The 18,135-nt window shown below is 49.0% G+C and overlaps 1 protein-coding gene across 1 annotated transcript in view; it reads left to right on the top strand.

The window, feature by feature from the left end:
• The window catches only part of SLC6A11 (solute carrier family 6 member 11), a 127,812-nt gene that overhangs the window by 92,104 nt on the left and 17,573 nt on the right, over positions 1-18,135 (top strand). The window contains exons 7-8 of the mRNA XM_055413315.2: positions 5,457-5,560; positions 13,614-13,738. Of these exons, the coding sequence (XP_055269290.2) occupies positions 5,457-5,560; positions 13,614-13,738 (229 nt within the window). The remainder of the gene's footprint in view (positions 1-5,456; positions 5,561-13,613; positions 13,739-18,135) is intronic.

Below are 18,135 nucleotides of genomic sequence, written 5' to 3'. Positions count from 1 at the left end.
CAGGAGGAGAAGGGGGCGACAGAGGACAAGATGGTTGGATGGCATCACCGACGTGATGGACATGAGTTTGAGTAAGCTCCGGAAGTTGGTGATGGACAGGGAGGCCTGCGTGCTGGAGTCCATGGGGTCACAAAGAGTCGAACGCGACTGAACTGACTGACTGACTTGGTACCCTGCTGTGAACTTTACATTCATTGTGTCTCTCTTTTGTGAACAAGGAAGTTGGGGCCCAGAGAAGTGAAGTAACATGCAGATAAGTGGCAGCCTGGGTCTACCTGACCCTGAAGCCCAGGCCCTATCCACGAAGCCCCAGGGAGATGGGGAACCAGGCACCTGGGAAGAGCCATCTCACCTAACGTGGTCTCCTTTGCACGAAGCTTCAGTGCTGTCTCCCCACAGCAGGCTGGGTTACAAAGGTTTGTTTGTCTCTTTAGTGTGTACATCTCTCCAAGGCTAAATAGACAAAGAATGCCCCCCTCTAGTTTTTTCTCATGCATAAAGGGGGATAATCATTGCACCCGACCGCAGAAGTGAGTCTCATGCCTGTGAAGAGTGTGGAACTCCCCACCCCCTCCCCGGCATGTCATCGCTGCTTCTGGAGGTGAAGCTGATGCCTGATTCCTGGCCCCTCTCACTGGTACTTCCCTGGCAGGTTGGGTCACCACTGGGTTTGTCAGAGACCTCGGAGCATCAGTGCAACAAGTGCCACCTCCTCCAGGGCGCAGGGAAGGACGGACCAGGCCCACCTGCTGGCACCGGTTTTGATCCCCGACAACAGTGCTGCGCTTATGCTCAGCTGGGTGGCTGTTCATAGACATGAAAGCGGGTTACTGGGAAGCTTCTGTCTGCAACCTGCCCTGCCTTAGACATGGCAGCAAGTCACGTCTGCAGCTCCCGTCCCCTTCCAGCTGCCTGAGCAGCAGATGCCATGCCCCTCACGGAGCAGAGCCCTGGCGCCTGCTGCCCTGTGTTCCATGCCCCTCCTCACGCCATCCTTCATGCTCCCCTCTCCACCGGATGGTGCATTCCGGAGTATCTGCCCGCCTTTGTGGTCTTTCTCTCCTGCTCTTAAGAAAAGGGAGGGCTGGAGCTCCTGGGACTTCACCTGGCACAGAGTGGACAGCCCGTCTTGTGTACTGTGGGGAAAAAAGGGAAGAGAGGCTCTTCTCTCCAGATTCGTGAGGACTGGTGGGTCCTGAGAAGGGATGAACATTGACTAAGCAACCAAGTCTCTCAGAGCTCACAGCTGGGTTTCCGAGCACGTCCTCTGCGCTCCTCTGTGCTGAGTATTTGTTCCACACACATCTTACTGGGGGGCTTCCCTGAGGGCTCAACGGGTAAAGAATCCTCCTATAATGCAGGAGGCATGGATCAATGCCTGATTTGGGAAGATCCCCTGGAGGAGGACATGGCAACCTACTCCAGTGTTCTTGCCTAGGGAATCCCATGGACAGAGGAGCCTGGTGGGCTACAGTCCGTGGGGTCACAAAGAATCAAACGTGACTCAGCAACTCAGCACGACGCATCTCATTGAATCACCTATGCTTGAGAGAAGAAGGGAGGGGCTCACCACCCATGCACCACGGCCCTGTCTCCATCTCCCCAGTCGGGAGGCCTCTTCTCTCCAAGAGGTGAGAGAAAGACGTGGGGTGTTCCCCCTAAATTTCTAGGAGGTTAGACACTCTGTTGATACATGTAAAGGTCAAGGTGGGCAGGCATGTTCCCCCACACACACAGCGGTCTCTAACCTGGCTGTGATGACGCCCTCCCCGGGGCAGCAGGCAGGTCACAGGATGCGGAAGATGCCTTGTACACTGTAGAGTGTGGTCCATGGGGACGAGGCAGCAGGAACTAAACACCCAGCTTGACAGGGTACCTGCTGATCTTGGTGGAGGAGACTGTGTCCTCATCTGTCCATCCTTCCTTGCTTCTCCAGCTGGGCCCCGCAGGGCCAGTGGGGAGGGAAGGTTACACCCCCGTCAGTTGTTCTCGGCACCTGCTATGCGCCAGGGCTCATTGGAATCAGTTGCTCTGAACTGGTTGCCCCAGAGCTAGGGGGCAGGACCACCTCTCTTCCAAAGGGGACCTGCCCCACAGATTCCCATGCAAATTTGTTCTCCAGACCTCTGAATGCAGACTGCCCCCAGCTACACGGCCAGAACGCCCCCCATTCACTGCCGCAGATCATGGGGACTGATCCGGTTCTCAGCTACTGACCCAGCTTCCTTAGGGTTTGTTTGTTCAGTGGAGACTATTTCCCCATCAGATTGTGTCAAGAACTCGGAAGCCCTTTCTCCACCGAGCTGTGCCCTTTGTTGCGTCCTGGGAGATGCTAGTCAGCAGGGCCTAGTGGCCTTGTCTCTTTCATGGAGATGTTGCCTTTGTCCTGTTGACCTCACAGTCACAGAGCTGTGTGAACCCCTGCCGAAGGTCCAGAACTGCCCAGCACACCAGGATGCCCTGGCTTCTCTCTTCAAAATGTGGAGCCAGGACACCATGGGTTCAAAACTGACCCTGTCCCTCATTAGCTGTTTGACCAGCTATGGGTCCATTTCCTCTGCTCTAGAAATGGAGATGACAATACTCCCTAGTGAGACAGTTATGCAAATTATGAGATTGTCCCCTGAGAGCCTCACATACACAGTAGGTTTTCAACAAATGATCACTCAGGAGTCCCATTTCCTAAGGCATCGCCAAACTGGCCGGAGGTTCATGAATGTCCTGTTGGCCTGTTCTGTTAGCCTCACTTTGCCCCTTCTGTCAGATTACCGCAGTGGCTTTACAATACTGTGTTGGTTTCTGCCATGCATCAATATGAATCAGCCATAGGTATACATACGCCCCCTTCCTCTTGAACCTCCCTCCCTCCTCCTGCCCCATCCCACCCCTCTAGGTTGTCACAGCACCAGGCTTGCGCTCCCTGCGTCTTACAGCAAGTTCCCACTGGTTGGCTGTTTTCCACGTGTTAATGTGCGTGTTTCAGTACTACTCTCTCCATTTGTCCCACCCTTTCCTTCCCCTCGGCGTCCACAAGTCTCTTCTCTGTGTCTGTGTCTCCTGTACCGTCTTTCTAGATTCCATATATATGTGTTAATATACAATATTTGTTTTTCTCTTTCTGATTTATAATGAAGCTCTAGGTCCATCCGCCTCGTTAGAACTAACTCAAGTGTGTTCCTTTTCGTGGCAGAGTAATATTCCGTTGTGTATACCACATTGTATTTATGTACCACAGCTTCTTTATCCACGCATCTGTTGATCGACATCTAGGTTTCTTCCATGTCCTAGATATTGTAAATAGGGAAGCATGGAGTCTTAACCCCTGGACCACCAGGAAAGTGCTACAGAGGCTATAGAAACGGCGCTTGGGCGAGTGCTGAGCATCCTCACACCATGCTCCTGGGATCTGACTTTGTTTCCCGGTTCAGCAGCAAACCTGTCTTTTGCTTCTGCATAACATTCACTGGCCTTCCCGAGGAGAAAAGGGAATCCACTGAGGTGGCAAGTGGGGAGACTGAGGCAGAAGAGGACTTTAAAATATACCGATTTCTCCCTCAAATCTTTTTTAACACTTTTTCCCTACCCTGGGTTGTTTCTTTCAACATTTAAGTATCCTGAAGTTTCTACCATTTGGACAAAATCCTCCCTAAATTTATTCACTCTCATGGCTATCCCATCTCCCAACTCCCCTTTCTTGAAAAGCAATTTTAATAATTCTTCTTCCCATTTCCCCCTCACCATGTCTCAGTCCACTGTGATCTGCTAGCATCCTCCCCCATACCGCCCAACTCACACACACACACACACACTTCATGAAATAGCTTTCCCTAAGTTCCTCATTTAGCTCCAAAAACACTAAACCCAAAAGCTCTATGTTAGAGGGGAAAAGAAAATGTATGCACTTTTTAGGTCAAGAGACAGCATTGTGAACTCTGCTCATAATAAGTAATATGTTGAATGATTTAACAAGCAAGCAAATCCAGGGTAAAGTAACGTGGGCTGTGTGATCAATCCCCAGAAAAGAAGAAATGGTGATAATTTGCCTGGAAAACGGAGTGTTCTAGAGGGTTCTTCAAATCTGTAAACTGATGCCACATGGGAGAGGGAGATATGGCCTGGGTGGCCCAGAGTTGGGAACTCAAAAGGTAGATTTTCTCTCATTTTAAGAAATGTGTTAATGGTCAGAATTCTCTGAAGAGGAAAGGGGCTGTGTCAAAAGATAGTGAGCTCCCTGTCACTGGCAGAGACAAGTAGAGACTGTTCTGTCAGAAGTACCAGAAGAGAGTCCTGTGTTGGGTGGGAGGTTACAGCAGAAGACTTCTGAAGTTCCGGGACTGGTTAAGCGTGCTTCTCTGGAGGCAGGTGTCCTTGGATTCCTTTCTGCCACTCTCAGCTGTGTGGTCTTGAGCAAGTTACTCAACTTCGCTGTTCCTCAGATTCCTCAGCTGTAGAAGGGGCTGATAATAGCACCTCCTGCATGGCGTTGGTGTGACTGTTCAAGGGTAGTAATGCATACAGGGTTCACAGCAGTGCCTGGCACATCGCACGTGCTTAGCAAATGTTTGCTAGTATTTGAATTGGTATAAAACCTTGTTCTCTAGATGACGCTGGATTCTCAAGCTTCAGTCTCATCAGCTGCATTTGGGTTTGAGCTGTCGCATTTCCTGATGACTTCTAGAGCGGAGCTCAAAGAGAGCCTGATGGAGTGTTAGACAACTTACCGTAATTCCTCTTGCATGTGTCACACCATCCCCTGGCAGTTCTGTCGGCGGGAAACTTGAAGATTGAGAAAGGAGTTTTCACCTGTACCACATAGGAAGCCCCCAAGTAACAGCTCTCTGGAAAAGTGATCAAGATGTGGTGTCTACCCCCTTTCTTTCCCTTCACTGTCCTCTAGCTGAGTGCATGGGGCAGAGTGGGAGAAGCCTCCAGACCTGTAGGAAAACTGGGGGCTTCATTGTAACTGGCCCCCTGGTGAATGCCCCCCACCCCGCTAGACACTGTGAGTTCAAAGACACCCAAGAGAGCTTTTCTCATGATGGTCTCAGCCATCAGAAGAAAAATGACTCTTGGCTTCAGTAGTCCTGAGAGGGAAGTTTATTCCACGCTTTGCTGGTGGCGAGACTAAGCCTCAGAGAGGTTAAGTAACTTTTCCAAGCTCACACAGCTGGAGCAGGGCCCTAAACACCCAAATTCTTGCTTCTTGGTGAACTACTGTCCAAAACCTCCAGAAATTTCTGGATTTAATTAAGGACATTTATATTTAATCATCCTGAGAATAGAATTTCTAAAAACCGCGTTCCTGAGATGAGGACATTTGATTGTCCCTTTTTGGAGTCTTTTCTGGGGTTTGGGCGTGGGCGGGGGATTTCAGAGAACGGGGCCACCTCGCCTCCCAACCCCCTGGCCGTGCATCTGACTTCTCTCTCTGCCAACTTCTTTGTGCCCTCCTACAGGTCTGGGTAGATGCTGGGACGCAAATCTTCTTCTCCTATGCCATCTGCCTGGGTTGTCTGACCGCTCTGGGAAGTTATAACAATTATAACAACAACTGCTACAGGTGAGCATGTCCCCAGCCCTGCCCGCCGGCTCTCCACAGAACCCGAAAGCCCTCCACGCTGCCTGGCTAGTTCCTTGTCATCTCCCCCGACCCTTGCAGGGCTGGGTGAGGGAAACAGGCCTGTCAGAGGAGGAGAGGCAGGGTGCCAGCCATCCAGGTGGGACAGGGGAGGACCCTGAGTGATCTGACAGCCTCTCCCAGCCCAGGGTCTAAGAGTGGTCCATCAGAGAAGCTCAGAGAATAACAAACGTGATCAGAGCAAGTTCCAGGCTTCGGAGGGAGTCCATGCCAGGAATTGTATTCAGGCCTCCATCCCACCCTCTCCAGCAGAGCCTTAAGCCAGGGCAGATAAGGGATTGACCCAGGGTCACACTAAGGTCACACAACTAGTTGAACCCAGGTCTTCAAACACTGAGGGCCTTATTCTGCCTTCTAGTCAGGAATTTCTTTCCTGCTTCCTTTCACTTGACTGTAAGGTCCTATCCAGTCTGACCTGGAGGGGACAGTGCCCTGCTGCCTTTTTCTTAATGGACCTTCCTCCCCACCCCCAGCCTCCTGCAACTGCTGCAGCCAGTGTGGAGAGGGGACCCATGCTGGGGGTGAGCCTGGGGCTGTGTGACCCTGGCTGCCTGGTCCTCATGCCTGCAGCCTGGATTCTGCCCTGAGGCTGAGACCACAGAAGTCCAAGGACCTGCCCAAGGTCAGCCAAAAGTGTCTGGCAGAAGTGAACTTGGCACGCTGGTCTCTAACCATAGGCCAGCGGCTTGTTTGCTGAGGTCTCTGCACCTCTGACTCCATGCCCATCACAGACACAGATGGTGAATATGCAGGGCTGGGCAGATGGCACATCTCTGCCCCCAAGATCAAGAGCTCATTGTAATGTGGAAACTCGTGGACTCAGGGCAATGATGCTGCCCCTCAACACAGATTCACTGGAAAAGGAAGGGTTTTTCAGCAAATGTTTCTGAACTAGGATAAGTATTTTGGTAGAAATAGTTAGGACGGAGCCTAATACTTTGCCCCACATATGTACCATAGTAAGTGCAGGAAAACTAAAGAGTTAAATACTTTTTAAAAAAAGGAAACCATCCTAAAATGAGGAGTAAAATACTGTTTTCATAATGAAAAAGTTATGGAAACACCCAAAATGATTAGGTCAGGAAGGGAAATGACAGACTGATTCACATAAATATCTAGAACTTCAACATTTCTAGAAAGACACAAGAAACTATGAAAGAGCCACCTCTGAAGAGAAGCATTGAGATGGAACGATGGACTTTTTCTACCTGTACTTTCCCATACAATTTAAATGTTTTGTCTTGTCTTTACTCTTGAATACATATAGATTTTATAATCCTTAAAAGTCACATTAATACAAATGTTATCTATATACATTCTGCATAACATCTCCAAACAAAATATGTAAATCATCTGCAGAATTAAAGGACATGATAACATGTAATTCAGTTCAGTTCAGTCTCTCAGTCATGTCTGGCTCTTTCCGACCCCATGGACTGCAGTACACCAGGCTTCCCTGTCCGTCACCAACTCCCAGAGCTTGCTCAAACTAATGTTCTATCAAGTCATCACTTCCTGTCATCAAGTGATGCCATCCAACCATCTCATCTCTGTCATCCCCTTCTCCTCCTGCCTTCAATCTTTCCCAGCATCAGGATCTTTTCCAGTGAGTCAGTTCTTCTCATCAGGTGGCCAGAGTACTGAAGCTTCAGCTTCAACATCAGTCCTTCCAAAGAATATTCAGGACTGATTTCCTTTAGGATTGATTGGTTTCATCTGCTTGCAGTCCAAGGGACTCTCAAGAGTCCCTCAGCCCAACACCACAGTTCAAAAGCATCAATTCTTCAGCGCTTAACTTTCTTTACAGTCCAACTCTCACACCCATACATGACTACTGGAAAAACCATAGCTTTGACTAGACGGACCTTTGTTGGCAAAGTACCGTCTCTGCTTTTTAATATTCTGTCTAGGTTTATTGTAGCTTTTTTTCCAAGGAGCAAATGTCTTTTAATTTCATGGCTGGAGTTACTACCTACAGTGATTTTGGAACCCAAGAAAATAAAGTCTGTCACTGTTTCCATTGTTTCCCCATCTATTTGCTGTGAAGTTATGGGACTGGATATGCCATGATCTTAGTTTTCCGAATGTTGAGTTTTAAGCCATTTTTTTCACACTTCTCTTTCCCTTTCATCAAGAGGCTCTTTAGTTCCTCTTTGCTTTCTGCCATAAGGGTGGTGTCATCTGCATATCTGAGGTTATTGATATTTCTCCTGGCAGTCTTGGTGCCAGCTTGTGCTTCTTACAGCCTGGCATTTCACATGATGTTCTCTGCATATAAGTTAAATAAGCAGGGTGACAATATACAGCCTTGACGTACTCCTTTCCCTATTTGGAACCAGTCTGTTGTTCCATATCTAGTTCTAACTGTTGCTTCCTGACCTGTATACAGGTTTCTCAGGAGGCAGGTCGGGCAGTCTGGTATTGCCACCTCTTTAAGAATTTTCCACAGTTTGTTTTGATCCATACAGTCAAAGGCTTTGGTGTAGTCAATGAAGCAGAAGTAGATGTTTTTCTGGAATCCTCTTGCTTTTTCTATGATCCAATGGATGTTGGCAATTTGATCTCTGGTTCCTCTGCCGTTTCTAAATCCAGCTTGAATATCTGGAAGTTCTTGGTTCACATACTGTTGGAGCCTTGCTTAGAGAATTTTGAGCATTGCTTTGCTAGCATGTGAGATGAGTGCAATTGTGAGGTAGTTTGAACATTCTTTGGCATTGCTTTTCTTTGAGATTGGAATGAAAACTGACCTTTTCCAGTCCTGTGGCCACTGCTGAGTTTTCCAAGTTTGTTGGCATATTGAGTGCAGCACTTTCAGAGCATCTTTTAGGATTTGACGTCGTGCAGCTGGAATTCCAACACCTCCACTAGCTTTGTTCGTAGTGATGCTTTCTAAGGCCCACTTGACTTCACATTCCAGGATGAATGGCTCTAGGTAAGTGATCACATCATCATGGTTATCTGGGTCATTAAGATCTTTTTTGTATAGTTCTGTGTATTGTTTCCATAACTTCTTAATATCTTCTGCTTCTGTTAGGTCCATACCGTTTCTGTCCTTTATTGAGCCCATCTTTACATGAAATGTTCCATTTGTATCTCTAATTTTCTTGAAGAGATCTCTCATCTTTCCCATCCTATTGTTTTCCTCTGTTTCTTTGCATTGATCACTTAGGAAGGCTTTCTTATCTCTCATTGCTATTCTTTGCAACTCTGCATTCAAATGGGTATATCTTTCTTTTTCTCCTTGTCCTTTTGCTTCTCTTCTTTTCTCAGCTATTTATAAGGCCTCCTTACACAACCGTTTTGCCTTTTCTGCATTTCTTTTGCTTAGGGATGGTTTTGATCACCACTTCCTACACATTATGAACCTCTAACGATAGTTTTTCAGGCACTCTGTCTTTCAGATCTAATCCCTTGAATCTATTTGTTTCTTCCAGTGTATAATCGTAAGGGATTTAGGTCATAGCTGAATGGTCTAGTAGTGTTCCCTACTTTTTCAACTTAAGTCAATTAACATGTAACACGATACTCAAAATCAATTAACATGTGATACTCAGAAGGGTTAGTGTCCCTACTAATGTACAGAATAGAAACAGATCTAAATGAAAAATCCTAAAACACCAAGAAAAAGATCAGTAACATGCTCTTAAAATAATTAGCTCATTTTCCTCCACCAGCAAATGAGCAGTGATCTGAAAATGAACCCTTGGTATAGGTGAGGGCACAGTGAGAGGAGTCATGTCAACGTGTGGTGGTGGGATGGGACCTTGGATGTGATAGCCACATCATTCAGTTGTGAGGCTCAAGTGGGCGCCTCATTTCTGAGGACTTTGGTCAGTGATGAAGTCCCTCTCATGTTATCCCCATCTTCGAGGGAAGGGAAATTGAAACTCATGGATATGGTCTCCCCACCGCCGCCACCCACCAGCTAGGTGTGATGGACCTGGACTCTGGCCACGGCCTCCTAACCTCCATCCCAGCACTCCGCCACATCTTCTCTGAAAGCTGACTTGGTGATGGCTTTACTCACCCACTTGTTAAGCCAACTGGTGCTCTATGTGTCACTAAGGGTGAGACCCCCAGTCACTACCTTGAGAGGTACAACTGCAGTGTATAGAGGTTGCAGCTTGGCAAAACCGAGGCAAAGAAAGGGGGCAGATCCCACATGCTGGATGAAAGGCCACAGGGGAAGCCAGCGAGCTCTCTTAAGGGTCCCTGGGCTGTTGGGCAGAGAGGTCAATGGGGACCACTGGACAGAGGGATGCTAGAGAGGTGGGAGGTCAGGCCAGGTTGCGAGGTAGACTCTCATCCTTCAAGGTGTTCACAGGAGGCAGGTCTGGGATGTGAGAGGTAGAGCACTGTCAGCCGTGAGATGGATAGAACCAGGGTAAGAAGAGAAAGGTGTGGGCACAGGGAGAGCACCGGCCTCTGGTCCAGGTTGAGGGTGACCCCCTTGTGATGCTGGAAAGAGATGCTGTCCACATCCGTCTGTCAGCACACCCACCCCCAGCCTGCCTCTGTTGTGTGCTGGGCATGGCGGAGACCTCTAGGTCACCTCCTGCTAGGCCTTCAGCTCCATGAAGATGGAGGCTGAATCTTCTTGTTCATCACCGTCCCTCCAGCCTAGGAGAACGCTGGCTGAAATGTAAGGAAGCGAGGAAAGAGCCATGCCATTATGCAGATGGGGACACAGGCTCGATGAAACGTGGCTTTGAACCTGAGCCTTTCTGGCTCCTGCACCCTTATTCCTCACTCCCAGGCCTGGCCACTTCTTTCCCAACTATTGAAACCAGCAAGGATTTGGCCAAGACTGCCATGCCATCCAGCTGTGTCTTGGGACAACGGCAGCTTTCTTCCCCGCCAAGCACGTGGGTGAAATATGCTGACCGCCCCAGACCCCTTCAGCTCCCCCATCCAACAGGCAGGGTTTTTTTTCCCCCTTCCCATCAGCAGAAGAAAGCAAATCCCATAAGTGACATTGCAAAAGTCTGAGGGCTCCTTTTATTTCCATTTCCAAATTGTTCCGTGAACAGATCTTCCTGACTCAGAGGGAGTAAATTAATACCCTCTTCCGACAGCATAATAGCTTCTGGAGGTCTTCAAAGCCCAGCTCAGCTCCTGCCAACTTCAAAGTGCGTGTTATGTAGCTTTTCACCTAGAAGGTGCCCTGTGGGGAAGGAATTAGAGGGCTGCAAATGGAGCAAATCAGACGGGGAAAATGCTCACTTCAGAATACAGGCCGCTAGGCTCTCTGGTTATAGGTGGGGATGCTCTGAGGAAGGGGTGCAAGGGCACAGGGCTGAAAGGAACCTTGGGTCTGCTCAGAGCCTGTGCCCCTCTGTGGTCAGGAAGTCACTTGAGGGGGTGGGCTCTGAGGGAAGGTGGGGACCTTGCGATAAGGGGCATTTGTTCCCAACAACCACATGAATACCCAAAGGTTATTTTCCAGAAGTCAGGATTTAGAAGTCTGAATTCTTCGGGAGCACTGCTTCTGTGTAGTTCCTAGGGAAAAAGCTCTCAGTCTTTGCCAGCATCATGGTCTTTTCCAGCTTCACCAGCAGATGACAGAGAGCCTGGGTGTGCGTCTGTCCTCCCTGGGCCTCGGGCTTCAGTGCCCGTGCTCAGCACGTCAGCCCAAACACAGAAGAATTCCAGCATGGGGAGGCTGTGGAGAAAGCACTTTCCTCACCAGTGCTGCCTTGTTTGGCACTGTTTCCAGGGGCCAGAAACAGGACAGGGTGACCTCAGCCTTAGGAATAACTTGGCCTTCCTGGGCTGAGCTGAGTTTCCCTCAGAGTGGTGGTGATCGTGCGTGCTAAGTTGCTATAGTCGTGTCCGACTCTTCGCGACCCTGTGGACTGTTGCCCACCAGGCTCCTCTGTCCATGGGATTCTCCAGGCAAGAATGCTGGAGCGGGTTACCATGCCCTTATCCAGGGGATCATTGCAATCCAGGGATCAAAACTGTGTCTCTTATGTCTCCTGCATTGGCAGGCAGGTTCTTTACCACGAGTGCCCCGTGGGAAGCGCAGAAGTGATCAGGCCTGCAGATAAGTCTCCAGGCTTGGTAGACCTGTCTCTGTCCACAGTGCCTGAGCGTTCTGTAAAAGAGACCTGTATCAGTCAGCCACTGCTGCAAGAATGCTGTGTGACAAGCATCCCCAGAACTCAGTAGCTAACCACCACAACCACAGCATTTGCTTCTATTGTTTATAAGTCTGTGGGTCAGTTGGGGTCTCTGTCTTTCAGGCTGTAGGTTGGACAGGTTTGGCTCCAGGGTCCAGGCAAGGCTCAAGCCCACACCATGTGTACATTCTGGGGTCCAGGCTGCAGATATAGGAGCTACCCTGGGAAAGTGCTTCTCATGGCAAATCACAGAAGGGATTAAGACAAGACCAATTGCACACCTGCATCTCAAACCCTCTGTTTATGTCACATCTGTTGCTATCTCATTGGTCAAAGCAAGTCACGTGGATAAGCCCTCAGTCAATGGGGCTGGGAAATATACTCCACCCCAGGGAGGAAAGTGTGGAAGTGACTACTTGCTGGAAAATGACTTAATTGATCACAAGGCCCAAGAGACCCTCTTATCCAAGCCAACTTGTCATCTAGCCATTGAGAGCAGGCCCAGAGAGAAGATATTGCCGGGAGAATTGGAACCCCAGTCTAATGCTCTTCCCACCATGCCCTTGATTCCCAGGGTCAATGCAAGGCAACTGGGGGTCACAGTCACCAGCATCAGTGTAACCTTTGATTGCATTACAAAAAATATGGTGTCAGGAGAAGAGGAGGTGAGAGTCCTGCTCTGTTCTTGAGTCTAGTGCTCAGGCCTGGATGTGACACTCTCGAAGAGGGACAAGCTGGACTGAATTTCAAATCACAAACCAGGATCACTGGTAAGGGAACTGGGGGTGGTTAACGGAGCGAGTTAAAACCTCAAGGAGGTATAGGGCCTCTATCTTCAGGTCTTTAGGCTGTTGGGGAGGTTAGAACTAACACTTTCCAGAGAAGGTAGATTTGGGTCAAACAGAGCATGAAGAAGTTCTTACACTGTGAGTGGCAGGAGCCATCCGAGAAGTGAAGCGCCATGGAGCAAGGTGGGTGGTCCTGCTGGCTAGGGTCATGGTGGGGATGCTTCGGGCTGGTACTGCTCCAGGGAGGAGACTGGACAGACCACCCAGGCCCCTCCCTTTAAAGTGAAGCGTCATGGGTATTGTAAGCCTGACTCCCACGTGCATGCTCTGTGGTGGCTGAGGTCCCAAGAGTCTGATCCCCTGACCCACCTGCATGAGGATGCACAGCCCCAGGTTGGAGGGGCTGGGAGGTATGGACTCCATCTTCTTCCTCTTGATGGAGCCCCATCGTTGGTAGTCTGGAATCTCCTGTATCACAGCTTTATGCTGGTGCTTCTTTGCTGTGAGCCCTGGCCAACAGCAAGGGGCAGTCACTGCCCTGGAGAAGGCCTCTCCCCACCCCTGCAACCCCATGAAGGGTCTGGCCTGGGAGGGTCTGCTCCTTGCAGCATTGGAGTGGAGGTTTGTGTGAGGTCTGGGAGACGCTGGGCTGGGAAGGGTGTCTCTCCTGAGGCCTCTGTGCTGGCTGGGAAGCAGTCCTTTCTTTCAGAGGTTGATATCTTCATGCTTTGAGCTCCCAGAAAGTCAGCCCTCTCTCTCTTCCCTTGGTTTTCTGTCCTGCCAGAGTTTGGAGAAGTGTTGGTTTGTCTCCAAGTCTTTCCTCCCTGGTGTGTGTTTTCCCACTTGCCAGCCTCCCTTCTTTCCTACCCCTGTCCGTGCTTCCGGTCTGCGACTGACCTCACCTTCTAGAAAAATGCAGGAGAAGCTGTGTGACTGTGGGCCAGCCACTTCCCCTCTCTGAACCCCGAGGGCTTCCTTGGCGCTCAGACAGAACGTTTCAGCGCTGCACCGGTTCCCCCCACCGGGTTCTGACCCGAGCCCCTCTCCCTGCTTCCCCCCTGCCAGGGACTGCATCATGCTCTGTTGCTTGAACAGCGGCACCAGCTTCGTGGCCGGGTTTGCCATCTTCTCAGTCCTGGGCTTCATGGCATACGAGCAGGGGGTGCCCATCGCCGAGGTGGCAGAGTCAGGTGAGTTTGCCGAAGCGAAACCATGGCCTTCCTCCTCTTCTCCTGGGCTCAGGTCTCAGGAGGGGGCCCCTTGTCCATCCACAGACCAGGCTCCTGCGGGGGCATCTGCCAGCCCAGAGCACCATCACTGTCACCTCGAGAATCACGGGAGCCTCCGGTGGCCTCCCTGCCTCCACTATTGTCCCTTCTGTTCCGTGCGTCACTCTCCTGCAGAGTGATTGTTTTTTGAAAAGCAAACCTGACCGTGTCCTCCCCTGGTGAACACTCTGTTTTGGCTTCTTGTAGGGCTTGACCTCTCGGCGTGGCCCCCAGGCCCTGCACTGCCCAGCTCCTGTGGTCTCACCACCCGCCTCGCTCCCCCGGGCTCACTCCGCCCCACCACACTGCGGTCTGCTTTCACGTCTGTGGTTCCCCCCTCCCTCCCACCCCAGGGCTTTTGCACATACTGTTCTCCCTCTGCTGGAAGGACCCCTTTCCCTTCCTTCATTCTGTGGTAGACTCACCATGAGTGTGACATTCTTCATATAAAATGACACGTGTTTGTATCAAACACACCACAGGTAGGGTAGTTGCTGCTGAAGTGATTGTGCAAAATGGTGAAGAACTCTCCCCTTGATTCACATGGTTTTGAATCCTGGGACAATCCATTGTATAGTACTATAAAGTACAAAAATAGTTTGTATCTACATGACAGAGTTAGATGCTAACCTCCATACATCTAAATGGGTTTCTCAGCTACAGGAATGTCTGGTGAGACAGACAGTCAGGAGCATCACAGGGGGTCCAGTCTCCCTGGCTTCTGTCTGCTCAAGGCTGCTCGTGCCCCCCATTTGTGATGACAACCCAAGCCACTCGTGGGGCTGCGTTGCCTCCGTTGAGAACTCTAGTCCGTGGCGTGGCTGCTTTTGCCTGACATGCACAGATAGGAAGCACCCGTCTGACCAACCAAGCTGGGCAGGCTGGTAGGTGTGGACCCTGGATCAGGAAGCTGGTTGCTGAGCTCTGCTTCATGGCCCCTGGGGCTCCACCTTCTGCATGGTATCTGTCAGAGAGAGAGAGAGACACTCCCTGCTGAAATCAGGGGACCAGAGCCGGACCAGAGGATATTAATGTGACTGAAGCTGTCTATCATAGATTGCACACTCTGGGCAGGAACTGCCTCATATGATCCTCGACTCAGCCCCCCAAGGTGGCCCTTTTGCTACCCCTATTTTACCAGTGAGGAAGCTGAGGCTCAGAGAGATGTGGTCCCTTACCTAAGGTCACATATACTGCAAGGAACAGAGCTATTGGATTTGATCCAGGCCATGTTCTGAGTGCTCCATCCTGAAGCTCACGGTAGGCAGGCACCTGGCACTTCACACAACATCCATGTTCCTTCATGGCAGTAAACCATAGAGCAGCCCTGCAAAGAGGGAGTGTTACCTTCTCTGTGGGCCCTATGCCTTCTCTGAGAATCTGCTTCTTCCTCAGTAAAATGAGCAAACAATTCCAAGCTCATTCCAAGCTCAGGTGTTGAGTGACAGTGTATCTACAGCACTGTTGTTGCTCTTTTTATCATTATTTCCGTTTGATAGATGCATTTTAAAGCTGAAGCTTAGAGTGGAGGTAGAAAGGAAAAGAGCCAACTAAAAAACTTTTCTTTTTTCAAATTGTAAGCATACTTACTGTAGGAAAATGTTTAAATATTGACAAAGGAGAAAGTCTCCAGTTTGAATCAGACTGCACTTTGAGGTTCTCTTGCCAGGATTTTCCATACATATACAGCTATACCTGTATTAATGAAAACTGGATCATATTCGGTTTTATTTTTCCATTCACAATAAAGCATGAGAGTTTTCTTCCTCAGTAAGTAGAGATCTCAGCATCCCAGGTGGCTCATTGGTAAAGAATCTGCCTGCAGTGCAGGAGATGTGGGCTCAATCCCTGGGTCAGGAAGATCCCTGGAGGAGAAAATGGCAAGCCACTCCAGTATTCTTGCTGGGATAATTCCATGGACAGAGGAGCCTACCGGGCAACAGTCCGTAGGGTAGCAAAGAGTCAGACATGACTGATCACAGATAGAGAGCTTAATTGTGCCTTTTCATGGCCAGGTGAGATTCCACGGAATGGATATGCCATGATTGATTTACCCTGTTTCACCTATCAGGCCCCAGGCTGGTTGTTCATATACTACTTCATGAAGCACCAACAGCACCTCTGCAAGGCAGGCTTTATGTACAGAATGTGCCCTGCACAACTACAGGGGACGCCATTCATTTGACAGCAGTCCTGGGCTTTATACTGCCCGTTAGAGATGAGGACGCTACTCTGGCTCAGAGCATGAAGTGGCTCCTCGAAGGCCGCACAGAACGTAGGTGGTACAGCCTAGCTCGGGTGTCATCTCTTCTGCTTCACCTTCTGTGTCACTTCAGGTGCTAAGGAGGTAAGCCTGCTCTGTGCTCAGGGGTGTGAATCAGACCAAGGTTCCCTTTAGGAGTTCCTGCCTTCTGCAGAAATTGCATATTGCAGGTATGTAGCCTTGCTCAGCAGGATCTTACAGAGAAATTTATAGCTTTAAATACCTAATTAGAAGGATTTAAAGTGAACACTTTAAGTTTTTATCAGAAGCTGGGGGAAAGAAAGGGATACAAAGTAAGTAGAGAATGTTAGAAGTGTTCGTCACTTTGTTGTGTCTGACTCTTTGCTACCCTGTGGACTGTAGCCCGCCAAGCTCCTCTGTTCATGGAATTCTCTGGCCAAGAATACTGGAATCAGTAGCTATTCCCTTCTCCAGGGGATCTTCCCAACCCAGGGATTATACCTGGGTCTCCTGCATTGCAGGTAGATTCTTTACTGCCTGAGCCACCAGGGAAGCCCAGAGTAAGTAGAAGAACTAATTAAGGAAAGACATGCAAGCAATAGAGAAAATTTTCAAAGTGAAAATTTTGTGTTATAAAAGATAGCAAAATTTATAACACCTTGACAGGACTAATGAAAGGAAAAATGAGGGAAAACACAAATTACTGATATCAGGAATGAAAGAGGAGATATGGCTACAGGTCCTGTAGACATTAAAAATGAGAATAAGGAAATACCATGAACAACTTCAAACTAATGTACTTGATAATGTAAATTAAATGGGCAACTTCCTAAAAAATACTGCATAATTTAATTAAGCTAACTCAAGAAGAAACAGAAAAACTAAATGGCTTTGTGTTTCCAAAAGAAATTGAATTCATTGTCAAAAATCTTTCTACCAAGAAGACTCCAGGCCCTGCTGTTTCACTGGTGAATTCTACTAAATGTTGAAGTAGAAATAATGTCAGTCTTCTTGTTCAGTCACTCAGTTGTGTCCAACTGTTTGTGACCCCATGGACTGCAGCATACCCGGCTTCTCTGTCCTTTACTATCTCCTAGAGTTTTCTCAAACTCAGGTCCATCGAGTCAGTGATGCCATCCAACCATCTCATCCTCTGTTGCCTCCCTTCTCCTCTTGCCCTCAATCTTTCCCAGCATCAGAGTCTTTTCCAATAAGTTGGCTCTCCGTATCAGGTGGCCAAAGTATTGGAGCCTCAGCTTCAACATCAGTCCTTCCAATAAATATTCAGGATTGATCTCCTTTAGGATTGACTGGTTTGATCTCCTTGCAGTCCAAGGGACTCTCAAGAGTCTTCTCCAACACCACAGTTCAAAAGCATCGATTCTTCTGCACTCAGCTTTCTTTATAGTCCAACTCTCACATCCATAAATGACTACTGGAAAAACTATAGCTTTGACTGACAGATCTTAACAGTCTTACACAAAGTCTTTTGAAAATAAGAGGAAGTAAGCCACTCCAGTACTCTTGCCTAGAAAATCCCATGGATGGAGGAGCCTGGTAGGCTGCAGTCCTTGGGGTCGCTAAGGGTCGGACACGACTGAACAACTTCACTTTCACCTTTCACTTTCACACATTGGAGAAGGAAATGGCAACCCACTCCAGTGTTCTTGCCTGGAGAATCCCAGGGACGGGGGAGCCTGGTGGGCTGCCGTCTATGGGGTCGCACAGAGTCGGACACGACTGAAGTGACTTAGCAGCAGCAGCAAGAGTATCTGAGGACAGTGACAATTGTATTGCTTCTTATTTTCCCAATTTTTCCCCGCAAACAAGAAAAAACAGGAAGGGAAAAGTATATTCTACACAAAACTGTGCCTCCTGGATAATTTGAAGACAGAAAATGTTGAAGCTGCAGATAACTGTGACAGAAAGAAAAATCACCAGTCCTAGCACACAATATCTCCTGCAAAGGCAAGCTGAGAAAAAGTGTGGGACAGATGGAAGACAGAGGCTAGTGAAAGGATCTGGGAGTGATTTGGAGCAGTCACCAGAAAGACTGAATCTACTCTCAGTCTGAAAGTCCTGGAAAGGATCCTGA

The sequence above is a fragment of the Moschus berezovskii genome, chromosome 24 (assembly GCF_049115385.1).
Source record: "Moschus berezovskii isolate FMDL1 chromosome 24, NW_MosBer_1.0, whole genome shotgun sequence".
Lineage (NCBI taxonomy): Eukaryota > Metazoa > Chordata > Mammalia > Artiodactyla > Moschidae > Moschus > Moschus berezovskii.
The sequence above is the reverse complement of the archived record's forward strand: the minus strand, read 5'-3'. Positions and strand labels throughout refer to the sequence as shown.